Source organism: Hippichthys cyanospilos, chromosome 15, assembly GCF_059441005.1.
Source record: "Hippichthys cyanospilos isolate Australia breed blue-spotted pipefish chromosome 15, RoL_Hcya_1.0, whole genome shotgun sequence".
NCBI classification, from domain to species: Eukaryota; Metazoa; Chordata; class Actinopteri; order Syngnathiformes; family Syngnathidae; genus Hippichthys; species Hippichthys cyanospilos.
In genome coordinates this window covers 10427194-10446283 of record NC_142383.1, presented here as the reverse complement: position 1 = coordinate 10446283, position 19090 = coordinate 10427194, and the positions used below count along the sequence as shown (strand labels likewise).

General features: G+C 39.2%; 1 protein-coding gene across 2 annotated transcripts in view; it reads right to left on the bottom strand.

Annotated features, from left to right (window-relative positions):
* rxraa (retinoid X receptor, alpha a) overlaps positions 1–15536 on the bottom strand; it is a 99250-nt gene extending 83714 nt beyond the window's left edge. For both annotated transcript variants that reach the window (XM_088435065.1, XM_088435066.1), the window contains exon 1: positions 15260–15536. In XM_088435065.1, coding sequence (XP_088291191.1) covers positions 15260–15287 — 28 coding nt within the window. In that variant the 5' untranslated portion in view covers positions 15288–15536. The remainder of the gene's footprint in view (positions 1–15259) is intronic.
* Between the last annotated feature and the right edge of the window lie 3554 nt (positions 15537–19090).

Here is a 19090-nt window from a genome sequence, read left to right as displayed (position 1 = left end):
ACTGTATATAAATACATGGAATTGAATGACTGGGCTGAAAAGACATACAATATCATTATGATTGAATGTGCCAGCTATTTTCAGATACTCCTTTACCCTAATATTTGAAAATAAAAGACTGCAAATAAATCCATGGGATTGAATGTCTAGACTCTGTGAGCACATATAATTATGTTTTTAGGATTGAATGCGTTAATGATATATTAAAACATATATAGCCGTAGGACAGTCAGTCAGTGTGCAAACAGACCCTACCAGCAAATTATTATGAGGAAATACTAGTGACTCACACTCTCCGCACAGATGGAGGAAAAAAAACGGTAGGATTTATATTTTAGGTTTACACATTCAAAAACAACAGTTAGTAGGCTCAATAATATAAAATTCAGAACACAGTAGTAAAGTAGTAAACAGTAAAGTAGGCAAAGCTATGCAGTAGGTCAATTATTGGACACAATGTGCATCTGTAATGTAGCAAAAATGCTTCCGTATAAACTCGAATCAGATTCAACTTCATTGCAATCATTTCACTGTGGTGGCTCAGGTCGAGAGGTTAGTCCTTTTTTGAGGTCATACTGTGTTGACGTCTTCCATTGAAATGTCACTGATGACATCAGTGTGCATTTACCTGCAAATGTTGCAAGAAGCACTGAGCCATTGTAGCATCATAGGCCATCTCTAAAAATACAAAGGCTGCCTGGAGGGGTAGAAACTCTTAACTCAAATAACAATTACTGACCAAGAGAGACAAACTGTCAGATCGGTTTAGAGCTCCACCATGGTACGGCACTCAAAATATAAGGTCCAAAACAACAAACCTAATTTGGATCAGATACACTAAGCTGGTCAAGTGGATGAGCATGAGTGAGGTCACTTTGCCTAAGCGAGAGGCACACAAAATAAAACTGAAGGCATAAGGATAGTATTGTACTTTGGTGCAGGACTGCATAAAAAATAAATAAATAAATAAATATATTTTTTTTTTTCTTTTTTTTAAATTACCAGACTGATAGTTTATAACACAGACCAAAGAAAAAAGTCTGGTAATGGCAACAGGCGTTCTTTGTGAATCTCTTCGAGCAATTTTACCCGTGCTGAGCAGTAGCACATCAACGCGAGATGCTAATTCTGTGGCAATTAGTCACGCATTGATTGTAAAAGTACGATTTTTTTGTTTATTGGTTATGGACAGCGGACTAATGCGTTTGGTCCAATTCCTTTTTCCTAGTACTTCAGAAATTAATCCTGCTGGAGTACGCCGCAAACCTCTAAACCCACTATGCATTTCTATCTCCTCCCCTCGCTCTCTTGCATGTGATCATTGCCCTCTACCTACCAGTGGGCATTGCAGCTCTCACTGGGCCTCATCGTCAGTAAATGTCAGATCAGTGGAGACCATGAGACGTCTCCTTTTGATCAGCAAACTCACAACATTAACATGTATCTCAGCGCTCTCCTATTTTCCCTTTCAGTCAAAGCTTCTTGCCCATCAGCAACCCCAGGAGCTCCTGAGGGGCTTCACCCAGGTAAGACAGGAGGTGCTTGGAGCTTGTCGAAATCTTCATCACTAATGAGCACGCGGCGAGAGGCGAGAGATGTACTCTTGTGATCTCACAGCTGAAAAAAGACTCAAGCTCTTCTGTGCCTCTCTGAGGTAGTAGGCAGCACTATCACCTCAGTCAAATAAAGTGATGATTTAGTCCAAAGGCCTTTTTGTTCCTCTTGGGCGTTAATACTGAACTGAGGATCTCTAGAACCTTCATGACACATCCCTTTTCTTTCATACAAACTGAGCATGATTCACAAAATCAAAGGACCATTTTTACATTGACATTTTCACTTGTTTCACCATTTTCACATGTTGGGTTGCATCTCAGATCAAACCTTTCTATATAGACTTTGCATGTTCTGTGTTTCCTCTGGTTTCCTTCACCACTTCAGAATAATATTAGGGCAACTAAGACAGTCTGTGCATTCCAGTGGTGTGAATGTACGTGTGAATGGCTGCTCTGTACCTTGCAACTGACTGCCAATCAGTCCAGGGTGTCTGACCAAAATCCGGGAAAGGCTCAGAGTCACCCAGGACGCTTAACAGTATAGAAAACAAAAGAATGAATGTTTTCAAGGCTCGCTGGGGATAGTTGTTTATATGTCAAATGTGCGGTTGAGCCTGAGAATTTCAACGTTTTTGAAAACAACCTGGTCAACATCTAAATGGTGAAAAAGGGCCAGGATCAAAACATGTGCAAGTATAAGTTTGCTAACACTCTGATAAACAGTTTCATGGCTCGCATGAATTGAAGGTTGTATTTTTTTAAACTTACAGCTACGGAGGCATGGAATTGCAAAAGTGGAGACAACATTTTTGCTGGCAAATACATCTCCGGATATTAGCAACTATGATCACACATGCCAAATGTGTGTGAATAGGTTCAAATATGTTACAGCGCATTTGGAAGTATACTTGAAAGTATTTGCGAGTACATTCAAATGTATTTGTAAAGGAATACGGGAAGGTTTAAAGGAAGGAATAAAGGAAGGTTTAAACTTAGTGTATTTGCCAGTGAAAATCACCACATAGTATTCAACTTGCCCATACCCCATGGCATAGTGTGAAAAAAATGCAACATTTTCAGCATTTAGCCTACCAATATGTTTGAACATGTTTGCAAACATTGCAAACAAGTATTGGCAAATATGCCTCAATATACTATGTTTAAACATAATTGCAAATATGTTTAAGCAACTTGCAAAAATATTTAAAAACAATACACTCGAACATGTTTCGAAAAACGTTTAAATGCAAAACTGTTTGCAAGATATTGGCAGTTCTACACTTTCACACACAGCAACCAAAAATTAAACATACTTTTGTTTTATCTAAGACCTGATACAACCAGCAGCGTCATTGGAACTACTTCATGCCGCGAATAGTGAAAAACCAAAAAGTGCAAAAAATGGTTATACTGTAGTTAAGAATTGTAATAGCTTGAAATTACAATCATCAGTTTGACATAATTTTAAAGTTATTTTTACCCAAAAATACGTATAAAAGGAGATTTGATTTTGGAATTACACCAGACGAGCGTAAGTACAAACATATGTGGGGAAGACTTTTAAATTTCTCAAACAATTAGCGCCTTACAAAGATCGTAGTCTCTCACTCAGAGAAATCACTTCAACAAATTTTATTGAGACTATTTACTAATGATTGCAGAGGTGGTGGTGTGTGGTAAGGTTTTTTTTTTTCACCATGCTCTTTATGTGGTATTCATTTTTCTTCATGTTTATCTGATTGTTGTGTAAATAACATCTGCGTTCTTTGATAAGCATTAGCAAAACATCAAATGTTTCCTTCTTCATGTCTCGGTGGAATTACACCCAGACTTTATTTTTCATGCAATGGTTTAAAGTTTACTGTCTGTGGAAGGTGGGGAATTCTGCAACTTCCCCCTGCTCCATTTTTATGAGGGCTTGTGCTTGGCCTAGGTCTGGAAAAGGTCTAAATTCACAGCCTAGTGCCACTTAATTAACTGGGACCTGCACTGAGAAGAGATGGTCACATGGGTCCATTTTGAGCCACCATAAAGTCTGGCTCAACATGCATTTCAATGTGAATATTTACGTGCCTGCTGAATCAAGGTGCAAGACTTTGAAGATGTAGAACACGGGGGCGTGGGGTGGGGTGGGGGTGTGGGGGGGAGAAAACATAACTGAAATGAAAGGAGTGGACCTTTAAAATTCCAGGGAATTGTTCCAGATGCTTCACAAATATTGTGCTGAGGAAATCCAGATGTGCATCCCATTTATTCACTCCTTCTGCTTGTTCTTCCAAATCCTTTGTTTCCTTTCATTCTTTTCTTTCAACAAAAAATCTTTTTTTTCAAATCAGTCTTCACGGATTTTGATTCAAGATTTTAATAGCCCCCATAGAAACTTAGCATTCACAAGCATCCTCTAATTAATAGCCACTCTTATTCACAACATAATACGTGTGTGTGTGTGTGTGTGCTTGTATGTACAGTTTATTATGCATATTGCTTTTAGAGCAATTAACGATTATCTTGGATGTAATATTATTTGTGGTGAGACAATTAAGCACAGAGGGAGGAGGGGGGGGGGGGGGGGGGGGCAGCATGCTTCTGACTTCCGTTTGCAATCCTCCTTTGTCTTTTTGCTGTCATGGTTGCTCCTCTCCCACAGAGTGTGACCCAGCCACAACCTCCTGACCTTGCCTCTTCCAGACAGCACACAAGATTCTCAGCTGTTCCACATACACAAGCACAACCTAACTACATACAAGCTCCAGCACTTATCAAGCAGGTGGCATCCATATTTACTGTGTCTATATATATATATATGAAATTGATATATATATATATATGAAATTGATATATATGAAATTGAAAGAAATAAACCTATTTAAAAACAGGCAGAAAAATGACTGATTGATTTTTGTCTACCATGAGTATGCAGAGTCCACTCTTTTTTGTTTCAAGAAAGAATCCTTAAAAAAAATAGAACTTCCAATTTGCATTTTCTACCGGGTTACTCAAAAGACTCTGACTTCGAAAGTCATTTTTTGTAAATTCCATCATTCTTTACAAATCTTTACTTGTGGTTAGTCCAATAAATCAATATGATTAATAATGTTGTTGTTTTTTAATACGATAAATGCTTTAAAAATTAGCAGCAACTTGAAATTGAGATTTTGCACTGGCACAATGCTGGATGAGCAGTCTACAATACATGTTTACAATAGTTACTAACAACCAAATTATTTCATTTAAGCAAGTTATGCTCGAGCTGAGAGTGTTGTTTACATTAAAACGGATCTAAAACCAGCATAGTAAACGCATCATTACTGTTGTGTGAACCTTTTAATACTGGATTAATATATAATAAAGTAAAAGATCAAACCTTTAAATATATAAATAAAGGTCTGTTGGGCTTGTTACTTTGATTACAATTGATTAACAATATAATAAAGAAAAAGAATGCTAAAAGTCACACTAGAGTTTGTCTGAGCCATTTGCACGGGCGACAGTCAGCACCTTGGTATGCAATTCGCCGAGAAATAAGACAACTGCTAGTGTTTTGGGTGCCAGCTCATATCTGTTGTGCACCTGCTTACTCATTTTTGGGAGGAGTAGCACAAACATGAACAAAAAGCATTACCTTTTCAAATAAGGTTATTCAGGGTTACTAGGATTTGTGTTTATTTACCCAACCTATTATATATATATATATATATATATATATATATATATATATATATATATATATATATCACACACACACACAAGTCTATGGAGAAAAGATTAAAACAAACAAAAATAACAGAACTTTTCTGGAAAGTGGTTTCACTTAGAATGAAAGGTTTGTAGTCTATTTAATGCACAAAACCCAGTTGCAATGGTAGTTATGTTTTTCTTGCCCTTCCCCTTCCAGTCTTCGCACCCTTGCACCTTCCTGCTGTTGAGAACATTCCTAAAACCAGACGTCCTTGGCAAGGTGTCTAACTATAGGTGACAAATCCTCCAGACTCCTGCTTAGAGTATGTGTCTATGTATGTGTGTGTACATATACAGGTGTGTGTTCAGTCTATAATGGCACACTCTGGGCGGATGTGCTAACATGTTAGACCTGCAGGCGTCGACAGTTAATCAGTGTTTGCCAATGAAAAAGACCACAGAGGAAACTTTATCTCACATATTGTAGTTTTTTTTTTCTTGGTAATTTGTAAAATAAACTTTTTCAACAAATACGTTTTGTTTTAGTGATAACCGGCATGTCAGTAGTACTTTATTCCATGTCCCTGGGTATCAATCTCATCAGTACTTTACAGAGTTTAGTTGCCCTTCTAATGGATCTGCTGTTTATCATAATTGCAGTCATAGCCTATAATCCCAAAGACTTGGGTGTTGTCCCATCACGTTATTGTGAGAAGTTGAAGAACACTTTGTAATGCACTAAAGTCATTAAATCTGAGCCATAATAGGATATGGAAAAAAAAGCCATTAGAGAACCGCTTCAACTTTCACCAATTGCCACTGGGCAGCCACAAAGGGAAGGGGAAACCTACAAAACAAAATGACCATGAATTCCAAGAAAGACTTCACAGAAAACAGCAGGCGACAACATTCACAACCGGCTCATATTCTATACGTACAGTAAAAATCTAGCTGAAATGAGATACTCGGTGGTCTGTACAACAGAAAAGGCACTGATGTGGAAATGTGATCTCTATGACGAAAGATGTCTTGAAACATTTTTTGTTGAACACAACACTGAGCACCGCATAAGAAACAAGAACCCAGGTGATTTACACTCAAAACATACAAAAGCAATGTGATCCATTTCAGCTGTTGGTGTTGCTCTAATTGCTGGAAATTGATTTATTTTTAAGCGGGTGTTAGCAAAGGTTGAATGTAAAAACCCCTTTATAAAAACATAACAAAAAATGTTGTGCTTCCAAAAGACAGGTAGACGAGATTTTTCACAAGATCGATAGCCGTTGGAACCAATATTAATTTCAGTAAGCGGTGAAATATTCACAACAAAAAAACTCTTAACTTTAACTAGCAACAAACTCTTAACTTTGTTGAACTGTCTTTAAGTATATGTTTATAAAAAAGCTTTTTAAGTTTGCTGTGTTATGTTGTTCTTGTCAAGGCTAAACCTACAACATACAATTTTGTTGTTTAATAATAGAAAAATAATAATAAAAATAATTGTAATGTGACTTCCCAGGGTCATTGGCACATCCTAAAAAGTTAAATGAAAACCTAAACAAGTAATTATCTCCCTGTAGTTTCTACAGAAAATACATTTCTTTAAAATTAGAAAATTGCATATACTGTATGTTAAAATTCCACACATCTTTGTTTTAATTTTAAACAAACAAACATAAAAGGCACAGTGTTCCCAGAGTAAGCAGAATCTCCCATAAAGCCAGGGATACATTTAAATGAATTTTTCCCAGACATTTACACAACTGAAAAATGATCATTTATCAGCCATCAGGCAGATATTTATCAAAATGCTAAATATCAGCGCTGATAATCTGCCAGCCTCATCACAGTCTATAGCAATTTAAAACAATAAAAAGGCAAGTGCTTAATATAAATATCAAAGCAGTTTTGTACTTGACATCAAAACCAAATTCAAAAGAGAGTTCAATTAAAGCACTGTGGCGGACACTAGGACCATGTCTCTCACCCAGTAGGCATGTCTCTATGATCCTTTGATGCTTTGAACCTGTTGGCTTTGTCTTTGCTGTTTTGGACTTTGTTCAGTTTTGTGATGGCATGCGAAGAGTAAAGATCTCCACTAGCACAGCAACGTGTGGTTTCTTCGCCTCGCCACATTGGTGACCCCGACGTTAGAATGGGTGACCCCGGATGGGTCATCTTGCCATATTATTATCCCAGACGTTAGAAAGTTTAGTCAGGCTGTTGGAGATGTAGTCTCGCCACATGGGTGACCCAGGACGTCAGAATGTTTCAGCGAGGAATCACCGCAGACGTCCCACATCGTGACATTCCTCCACCAGCCTACTATACGTCAGGTAATGCAGCAAGCTGGTACCACGTCAGCCAGCCAGCACCCCGACAAGGGTCCCCTCGCCCGTCGCCCAGTCCCTTGGCGCACCAGGGATCGAGCCAGCCAACAACAGGCTGGTACGGGCGCTGGTGAGAACGGCTGTGCAGTCCAATTTCGGAGTCCCTGGCCGTCGACCGGGATCTTCCAGCTGGGCGGCCTCATCTACTACCGATGTCCGTCCGGCCTCAGCAGTAGACCTCCAGCCACCATCGTTCAGCCGCCCCTCCGATTCACCATGCCCGCAGGTATGGTCCGAGTATACATCGGAGCGGGTCAGCTGGTGTTGGTGCCGCAGCAGGTTCATGCCCAGGCACAGACTGGGACGCAGCCGTGACCGGCCGTCCCTCGGAAGCCACTGTGCCTGCCAGCATGCGGGTCAGCACTGCCACTCCGGCTCCTGCGGAACTTCAGAACATCCCTTTGCCAACGCTACCTCATGGTTTTCACGCTGAGCGTCTCACCCTTACTCCCGTCGCACCTGGGGCCCTGGTGTCACATACACCGCCCAGGACCGGACTGAGTCTCAGGGTGCCAGACTGGTGAATACCCTGTGGGGTTTTCCGTTATGCCTTTCTGGGTGTTCGGGGGGGAGCTGTGTGGCGGACACTAGGACCATGTCTCTCACCCAGTAGGCATGTCTCTATGATCCTTTGATGCTTTGAACCTGTTGGCTTTGTCTTTGCTGTTTTGGACTTTGTTCAGTTTTGTGATGGCATGCGAAGAGTAAAGATCTCCACTAGCACAGCAACGTGTGGTTTCTTCGCCTCGCCACAGCACAAAGATATACAGTAGAGTTTATACAGAGTACTCTTTCCAGTGCTTGGACATTGATGGTGTGTTTCTATAAAAACTGGTAATTAGCCTATCCCTATTCAAACCAATAAAAAGCCAAGTAGTTGGCATAGTATTGAAGCAAGTCTGTACTTTGTGTTAAAAGGAAATTTTAAAATGACTTTAAATCAAGGCCAACGTTATACTGTACAGTATGTACAGCATTGTACAGTTTCTAGTGTGTGCTTGTTTTTGGTGTGTTTCTGTGAAATTAATTTTCCTTTAAAGTGAATGAAATTACACGGTTCTGAAGTCATTTGGCATCATGCTAGTCGAAGCTAGCGACATGATGCTAACTCGAATTCATGCTACTTTATCCAACAAACCAAATGCTCTTTTCTTCCTTGTCTCACCTCAATATCCTAATCTATTCAGAAATGCGCTATTAGACCATTACCGTAGCACGTCTCATGCATGTGGGACATGGAATGGACACATCACCATCGGTATAAGTGCGGGGCGGTCTACCACTAAGAACTACTAAAATAGCCATAGCATATTAACCCAATTGATTTGGCATTAAGTGATAAGCACATAATTTGATTACAAAACATAACATAGCCTAGAAACAGCAATCAGAGAGGACGATTAGACAGTTGTTTTTATTATGGAAGATGTGCCAAGATGAGGAATGTGGAGGAGTGGAAGAGAGGAGGGGTTTCCGCCTCTGACAGCTACTGATTTTATAGCTTCTTGGCAGTATCTGAATGTCACAACACAACTATATCATGTTGTGCATTCCTTCTTTACACTTCTTCCTCACGTATGTTGTTTACGTCTCTTGTCAGTTTTGCTCATCTTTCCGTATCTTGCTCATGGCACAAGCGTAACAAGAGAGGAGAGCACTGGCTCAAGAGCAGGGCAAGACGACCTTCCTCTCAATGCGAATTACGGGTGTGATCTGGTCAAATTCCCACAGAGACTACGCTTCCACTTCAAAAGAGTGGCTGTATGCACCCTGAATACTGACAGTGCAAAGAAGAGACTTTCAGACACTTAAGAGGACCAGAAATAAACCCCTAAACTCATTGTGATCAGATGACTAGTGAAAAGGAAACATTGACACAACACAATGCACACATAGCTGGAATTAGTGGTAGCCTTCCATAAAAGAAAAAAAAAAAAACCACAAGCGTCACTAATATTTCCAAAACTGACAAATGAAGAAATCACTGATGTTGAGCAGAATCCTCTCATCTCCAAATTGGCTCAATGTAATGAGGACTTAATATTAGCAATGTAACAGAATAAGACAAGATCAACACAGAAATCATTTTGAAAACCCAATGACATGTTCTGGAGCTCTTTGTGCAGATGGAAAATTGTTTATTAGAGGAATGTTTTCATGTGATAATCATCTTTGGAAAATCTGGTCAAAATCATCTTCAAATTAGAGTAAACCAATATAATGTAATTATTTCTGATTCATCACAATATTGCCTTCTATTGTACTCATATCAGGAAACCCTGTTCACTGGATGACTGACAAGTTTACATTCAAAATATCCACCAATTTTTCAGGCGGGACAAAAATTTTGTGTGGTCAACAGGTCAAAATTAGAATCATGTTTCAAACGCCAACACATGACCAACAAAATATCAACATAACTATCACGTATGGAACAAATTAGGTGATGCACGAAAGCAATCAATAGTTAGCTTTTTTTTTATTATGGAGTATTTTGAAATCATTTGAAGTTTTCATATTATATAACATGTATATTACCAGTATTTTTTTTAAATTCCATAAATATGGCAGTCACTCATGATATTGCTACTAACTTAGAGCAACATGTAGGTAATAAGATCAAGACAAATTTGAGAATGATTTCACATTTGGCCTTGAACTAAACATAATGAGTTGTTAAAATGCTAACAGCTACAGTGGCAATAGAGTTGCTCTCCTTTTCAGTATACATTATGAATTTTTTTGGTCTCAGACACATTAACTATTTGTTGTGTATAGAAAAATAAAACAGCATTACTATGGACTGATATGGTACAGCCCTTTTCTTTACTCACACTGCATGCAGAATACATCCTGTCCATTATTTAATAATTGATATGTATTCAATGTTTCAGGATTGTTTGTCAGCAATGCAATTCTTCAACATTAGTTCCGCTCCCACTATGATTTATACTTGTATTCCCTTTTGTTTGGATATACTTTAGAGCAAGATTTTTGAACTGATTTAATATGTATTGAAAATCATTCATAGAAAAGTAGCAAAATGAAGCTTAATGGAATTGAACCATGAGATGGGGAGGGATTCCAGTTGGTGCAGAGTTCTTTTCTTTCTATGCTTCATTTTTGTGTCTCTTCACGGAGCTAAAGCAACTTGCCAAAAGGCTTTAGTTTTGTCACATCTGGACTTTCTCCCAGAAACGTTGTGGCTTGTCTATATAGTGTATGCGTTTTGGAAAATTCCAGTCTTGTCAAACTCATGTTATTGCAGAGACCATTGTGGATTTTTTTTTTTTTGGGGGGACGGAACAGTACCAACAATTTTGTCCACGTGTGTACAAACTGTGAATAAACACGTGAAGTTCACTTGAGTAAAAACACGCAAGCACGAGTTTTCACTTATGAAGTTATCATAGGGTAAACTCCCAAAACAGCAATAAATACATCATAAATGACTCATCTGGTTGATTGTCATCTTTAATTGCCAACCAGGGACAGCATGGTGTGTTTAGCTCTGAGCTTTGCTCACAAATCCAAACAAAATAAATAAAAAGACATTAGAAAAATTCTAGAAGTTACAGTCTTAAAACACGTTAAACAACAAGCCACACGCCAAAGGCAAATTCCTGAAATGATAGAACAGATGGGGAGCAAAGGTCAAGGTTTGAGGTGCAAAGTTCACTGCAACCATTATCAATAAAGACCTCCTGTGAGTTTTGAGCTTTTTGCACAAATAATTAACGAGTCTGAGTCTCTCTGTGATTTCGGTATCAGGAGTACAGACAGAGCTTTGTGATAAAATATGCACTGCAACCAAGCTGTTATGACATCTAATTCTAACCAGTGTTTTACACTGGTTAACTCGCTAGCAACCACAAACAAAACAAACACACTGACAATTAAGTGTAATAATAAAACAACTTTAGCTATGATCGTAAATGATGCTTGAAAAAGCTTTTCATCAACTTCTCTTCTATATTTCATTTAGATGTTAAATAAAGAGTGGAGAGTGACTTTTTTTTTTTTGAGGGGAATAGAAGGCCTCATGGGTGAAATTCAGACGCAGGGGTTCGGGAGAGAGCTGTCACTTTAAGCCATTAAGTCTTGCTATAAAACTCCCCCCAATAAAAATGACAGCTGCAGCCCTGTTCTCTCAAAAGGGGGGGAGCAAAGGCATCACATCAGGAACACAAAACTGGACGGCAATAAAAGACAAACTTGGCCAAATGCTTTTGGCGGTGTAATTCCATGAGCCCTCTTCCAGCGCCACATGTACACACACACACACAAACATGTGCACACACCCCTCCCGGAAGACAGACACCCTCTCCCAGTATTACCTTTGTTCCTGAGTTACAGCCAGAAAAGGAATGTGGCTCTCTCTCACACATACACAAATCCCACTTTCTCATCAAAGACTATGAACTTCATTGGTTTTGGGAGGGGGTCATGGGGGTCTGACGATGTGTTTGTGTACGCGGGTGAATATTCTATCGTACAACACACCCCGTCAATCCCAAATAAAAAGCAGCATATAACTAATACTGCAGTAGGAAATTTGATTACAGGCTTAAGCCGTCATTAGCAGGTGATAAAAGAAGTTTATGGGGAAGCGGGAATAGGCCAATGCTACTGGTTCAACTGTCATTTTGTCAGAAAGTGTTTTGTTTTGTACTCACAGAGGACAAGGCTGCTTGACTCAGTTATAGTGACAGTGGAGGTGACCTTGAGCATTTTTTAGCCACTTAATTCTGTGTATCGTGCTTTGGTTAGCAACACGGAGTAACTTGCAAGTGCATTGGGAAAATACACAAATACGAACCTAATATTAGGCATTTTCAATACCACTTTTTTCTGACTGATACCTGTATGGGCAGTCAAATCCTGAGTGGTCACTAATCCTACTCATACCTTTGATACACAAAATTTCCACCCCTAAAAACTATGAACATATCAAAGAAAGACCTGTTGATTCCACTTATGGTATTTTTCACAAAATGTTCAACCATTTAATTAATTCAATCCCAAATGCATCATACAAGCAAGCTAGCTAGCTAGTTAGGAAGCAATCTCGAGTTAGGGGAATGGAGGGTCGGAAAATGGCTGTCACTGTATGAGTTAATGCAATTTTCTACTGTTTTTTTTGTGATTGTGATACGTATTGGCTGCCATTGCAAGTATGAATATCTTGAAAAGGGTGAGGTATCAACCTGATACCAAACTCACCCATGTTTTCCTAATACAATAGTAAAAGCAGGTTTCACTCTTTCTGTGAAGTTTTAATCTCATGGCAAAAAATGATTAAAAAAAATCAAGTTGGATTTTTCCATAAACAACACTAAACAGTGTAAGGTAAGAATGCATTATTGCTACTCATAAAGTTAAAATGCAATATTGTATTGTAGGGCTGCAACTAATGATTGTTTTGATCATCATTGCTCTTTTCTATTAATTGATGAATTAGATTTTTAAAATTATGTTTTAGTTTCCACTTTCCAACCATTAATTGAAACCTAGAATATCTTTTAAACTTATAGCCTAAAAAAAAACAATTGATGAAGTGCTCATAAGTTGAAAAAAGGAAAAAAATGTTAAACCTTATGTTTAACTTTAAAAAAATGATCCAACCCAATTTATCGATTTATTCAATAACTATTGTTTTGTTGATTAATTACTTAATTGTATTTGTGAGTGTGCATTATGACACAAATGAGAGAAAATTCTTGGGTTTTACTTCACAACAATTTTTTTCTTAAAGATGTAATGTTTGTGCAATATTATTGAAATAAATGGTCCACTATAATAACAGAATATGGAAATGAAATGAGGACATCACAAAGTTCACATTCGCTGATTATGGCTTTATAGCTTAAAGTTAAATTTATGAAGCGCACGTGAGAGATAGCGGGATCAAGCGAACAATTGGCATAAAAAAAGCGTAGCACAAATAGCTCTGGGGATATGTTTCTGTCACGCTAACAACTGATCTATATTTGTGAAATTGCCATTTCAAACAGCTGCGTGTCAGAATCGCTAAAATGAGATAGATAATAACACTGAATGAGTGGCGAATCAATACTCCCAAGGACTCAAAAGATAGAAGCGTCCTTGAAGTGGCCAATTAACAAATCGGACCCACCAAGTGGACTCTTGATGGACCAAGTTTAAATAGAAATGGCGATATTAAGGAGTGGTAGATTAGCGCCAGGAAGCTGCTGATACAGCATGTGATGGATCTTGAGGGAAAAGATCAGAACCATCGGTTTAATAATTGCGCTGTACATTGAGCTTTACATCAACCTTATACTGCACTCATATATGCTGACAGGCATACAGATGGACTACTTTGATAAATTAAAAGTCCTTCCCCGTTCAATGTGGACACGATACAGAACATAGGTTTGCATGCAAAATAAAGTAGGGGGGGGGCCTGTTTCAGCAAACTGTAACCGAAGAAGGCTGCCCCAAGTCCCACAAGTCCCGTGAATGTCCACGATGCGTACAGGCGGTTGATGATACGTGTCGGAGTGTAATATGATGCTCTCATGAAAGGGCAGCAGACAAAATAACAGGGCTGGCCCAAGACAGCGTTATGCTGCATCACCTCTACAGGGGGCAAGGGTCACTTTGACAAGCATACAGTAGCATAACACTTTAATGATTTACAGTGCAATGCATGTGAGTGTGACTGACGTGGAAACAAAGAATCCTTAAAGCATACGCAAGCAATACTTTATATAAATTCAAGTTCATAAGTGGGCTTATTTTTTCCTCTGAAAGTTTAACACTGTCCTTAGTGACTATAAACCTCTGCCGAAATCATTTAGAAATCTGTTTTAATGGATACTTTTATAAGATTAAATCTAGCATTTTTGAGGCCAGTTTGTTTGAAATTACAAAATGAAAATATATAGGCCTATTGACAACCATTTGTTTTTCCTTCCAATTTCAAATAACATACATACAATCTTTGCTCCCGAGTGAATCATCTCGGAGTCGCACTATAAATAAATAAAGTTTAAATGGTCATGCGTTTCTAACAAAGATTTTTAAACCGGTCTTTCAAGCAAATGCACTACATGATCTGATTTATTAGAAGAAAAAAAAAACACTAACACAAGTGCCGCACCAAACTAAGTGTAGTGTTACGTAAGACAACTCGAAATTAAATAAGAGTACTCCGCCTCCATTGAGTTCCGTTGAGTTGAGACTCTGAACGTCTGACTCCAAGTAGTCAGCAAAAAAGCAAACAAACAAACAAAAAGCAAAAGCCTTGAGTGTATCCCTTTAATTAATAAAATGTGCCGATATGAAGCTGTTGTCGGCTCAACTTAAAACAAGAAGCGCACGAGAGGAGCGCGCACAGTTTATCCGGAGAGAGTCTGTCACTCAAATCGGAATATCATCAGCATTGGAGATCGACTCCGTGTGTCTTTTCAGACCCACCTAAGACACAATTTACAATTCCAAAAGCAAAATACAACGGTCACGCTCTAGTTCAAGTCGTGTGGAAGCGTTTGGCAACTCGCTGTCAAAAACAGTGAGGAAAAAAAATGGGACGATCGCGAGGACGCTGCAAGCGAGCCCGCCGTGCATTTTGCAGAATAAAAAACAGTCATGTGGAATGAACAAACTCACCCAATGACAAGAATGGTTTGGTTTCCATATCTGACTGGCGGGGGTAGGTTGTTAGCTCATGCCAGCTGAGACGATCGCGTTGGGGAGTTTTTCACTGGTGGCTCGAGGACACCAGACCAGGTGTTTCTTGCTGCTGCTGTTCTCCGTGGTCCTCTTCGAGTAGCCTTTAGAGCGGTTAAAAGTGACAGATCGATGTGTACTAGTCTCGCAAGACAGTGTGTTTCTTTCTACCTCTACTTGCTCACTCAGCTGCTGTTACTCCTCTCCTCTCCCTCGCGTGCTCTAGACACAAGTCCAACTACTGGATCTGCACTGCAAAGGGACCCACGCAGGGGGTACTCCTACAGCCCCGCATAACACCGCAGCGACGCCATGCATCGAAGCCTTTGCATGAACCCTTATATCAACAATACCGGGAAAAGAGAGAGTGAAAACGCGAGAGAGGGACTGTATAGGGGGAATCGCATTTTATTTTCCATAGTTAACAGATTCCATCGCAGTTTAAAGTGTTACCTTAATTGTTTGTCAGTTTTCAGCAATAAAAAGTGAATATTTGCATGAAACGCAATTATTTCAGCATATAATTAATACCGTTATAAACATTTTTGCACTAGCTGTCAACTTAAAATAACATCACACGTGGTCAAGCTTCAGGTAATGAGCTCAATCACGGCTAACCAGTTTACAATGTTTGGTCATGTGGTGTGCGCAAGCTGAGCTGTGATTGGTTGTTACCTGAGCCCTGGCTACATGTGATGTCACCTTTTTTGCATAAAAAAGAATTTCGTTATTAAATGATTTGTAGCAAAAATAACTTTTTACCAGGGCTGTGCAGATCAATCCAAGTTTCAATAGAATTGATGCTAAATTCAATATAAGTATTCTATTAATACCAACGAGTTAGTATCATTGCTTTACGTTTGCATTGATTTTATTTTATTCACACAGTCCATTTTTAGTGCATGCACATGGGACACACCTGTCGGTCCGCCATACTACAATTTTTTTGTATTTTCAGTATAGTTCAATACAATTTTCACCACAGTTTATTGATTTTTACATATTTTGAGCAGTAGACGGGGGGACACCCTGAACTGGTTGCCAGCCAATTGCAGGGTACAAAAAGGCGAACAACCATTCACGCACTCAACGACACCTAAGGACGATTCGGTATCTCCAATACATCTTCCATGCATGTTTTTGGAGTATGAGAGGAAGCCAGAGTGCCCGGAGAGAACCCATGCAGGCTAGGGGAGAACATGCAAACTCCAAAGGAAGGAAGGCAGGAGCAAGGTGGATTTGAACTCAGGTCCCTGAACTGTGAGGCGGACATGCTATTCACTGCGCCACCACAAACCTGCCCACAAATGATTTACAATTCCAAAATTGTTTTAACCTATAATTATTGTCATTGTATAGCTTGTAATGCCTTTGGTGTCATTGTATAGCAGGTATAGTACAACAAAACTGTAAGTTGATACCAAAATCTAAAATATCACACAACTCTATTTTTTAATGCCGAAAATGGCTAAATAAGTATCCTTGTAAGTCTCCCAAACAATGAAGAGCCCTTTCCAGCACTCAAGCAGCTACTTATTCTTCTCACTGCCTATCTGCTGTTATTTTAACCAGGTCACATCTGTTGAACTAAAGTTGTGGACTCACTGCGTGGACGTTTAGATGTTTCAGCAATTAGCTTATCTCTGTGGAGAAGCTACCGGCACATTAAATAAATAAATAAACAGGCCATCCAGGTTGAGATTTAATGGATTTACATTTGAGAATTTTCTGGTATTATCTCTGCTTGTTTAATTTGATGCCCCATTTTGGAGCTGCACATCAATTACGTTATTTTTTTTCCCCCTCTCAATATGGTCACTGCTGAAGAAAGAGTCTATTCGGCGTTTTTGCCATCAGGAATTTGGGAACATTTTCGAATGGCTGAACCATTATGGAGCGGACGGTTCGCTCTGTAACTGCTTTGTAGACTTTAAAGAGTTTTGCCATGGACCTGAGGGAGTCCTGTGGGTGGTTCTCTGAGACTTTAATCCAATAGTGGAATTGTAGAGTGTAGTCTTGTGAGATATGAGGTCTTGCTTGGAGTCATGCATGATGGTGATGTGCCTTTTTTTGTCAATATTCCTTTCTGAGTATTCAAAATTGTCGGTCTGGTTATACTTAATCAGGCTATTCGTGGTTTTTTTTTTTTTTTACCTTGAGGAAATCCAGTCTGTGCATTCACTAATGATTGCTTCATTAACTCACTGATCTGCTAACAAGGCAAAATATCTATGAAATTATTCTAAATGAAAAAAAAAAGTTTGCACACAACCCCTCTCCCCTCGGCTAATCCCTCAACAAGCAGCAGCAAGTTGGGTTTGCATAAATCTTGCTGCATTAAGACACTGTTAACTCTCAACCACTTCACTCTCATTGTTCTGGCTGGTCTATATGTTCAGACCATGACAGTTTTCTTCCTCATTCAAACACCATCCATCTTGCCAACTCATCCTGTCCTTTTAACTCTCCAGTCTGCTCACAGAATAGAAAAATGTCCCTTATTTTACTCACAATTTGGAAAATCCACACTCTTCCCACTATAAAACAGCCTGTGATATGCATGCAGAAGCAATATAGGGCATACGTCTGCATGATACAGCTATCCACCAATTCCTTATGACGAGCGTGCTGCTGCTAAGCATTCAAAGGTGTTCGCCATGTTTGCGCTGAGGCATGATACATAATTAATGCACATGGCACATCAAAGATCAAAAGGAGGTTGTTATTAAAAAATAAAACAAAATAAAAAACAGGAACATTTAAATCTGGCATTTATTCAAGGTTACGATGGGAGTATTTTTTATGATGCTAATATGACTCTTGGCTTTGTGTGAACATAATCATCTTTAGAATGAATAATCACAAAAGTGTTGCAATGTTTGCAATGTGATGTTAAGTGACACAAATGCTCATTAGAGTAGGTTGGGAGTGGGCAAGAGCCGAATTTGTCCTGAGTTCAGGGGGCTGTGTAGCCTCAGGCCTTTCCACTCCGTAATAGAAGACAGACAGAACAATCTTTTTCAAATCTCGCTCAGGCCGCAGGTTCTCTCATCTGTCTGTTAGACCGAGCTATTTAATCCTCATCATGCATGATGATTAATAGTGCCCTGACCCTTAACCCCTATCCATAAATTCTCTGGAGGCTGTTTTGGCTCTCTTCAATAGCCCGCACCTCTTTTAACCATGGTCTCCTGTCCACATTTAACTCTTATTACATTTTCTTCATTGCGCTGTTTCCTCTCTTCCTCTCCTTTGCTGTCTTATTTCTCTACTAAAAGCAATGGGTTTGGGCCTCAGGGGATGAGAGACCACCACTGTTACGGTTAACTCTGCTATGGTTGCTTTGACAGCCTCCTCCTCCTCTTTCTCCTTCTCTTAAAGTGGGTGATAAATGAGACAAGGGCCTTTTGGTCTCCTTTGTACTTTGACCATTCACGACACGCTCATCCGTAAAAGTGATTATGGCCGTTTTGGTGGCAATGACAATGGTTTCCAATCCGGAGGAATGTACAGCAAAACACACAAGAGACTTTAAAGGCTACAACTAACGTCTTGATTATCAGTCTAAAGTTTTTGCTTTTGGGAAGTCGTAATAATAAAAATCTGGTATTGGGGGCATGCCCAAATGGCTTAGTTTGTGAATGCTAGACATTTAGACAACGTAATTAAACAACACCCATCTCAAACCCTCACAAAAACAAAAACATCGTCCTCAATATTCTTGCCCTATTTTCATCAAGCTCGATGGAATTAAAGGTAATCAAAACAAGC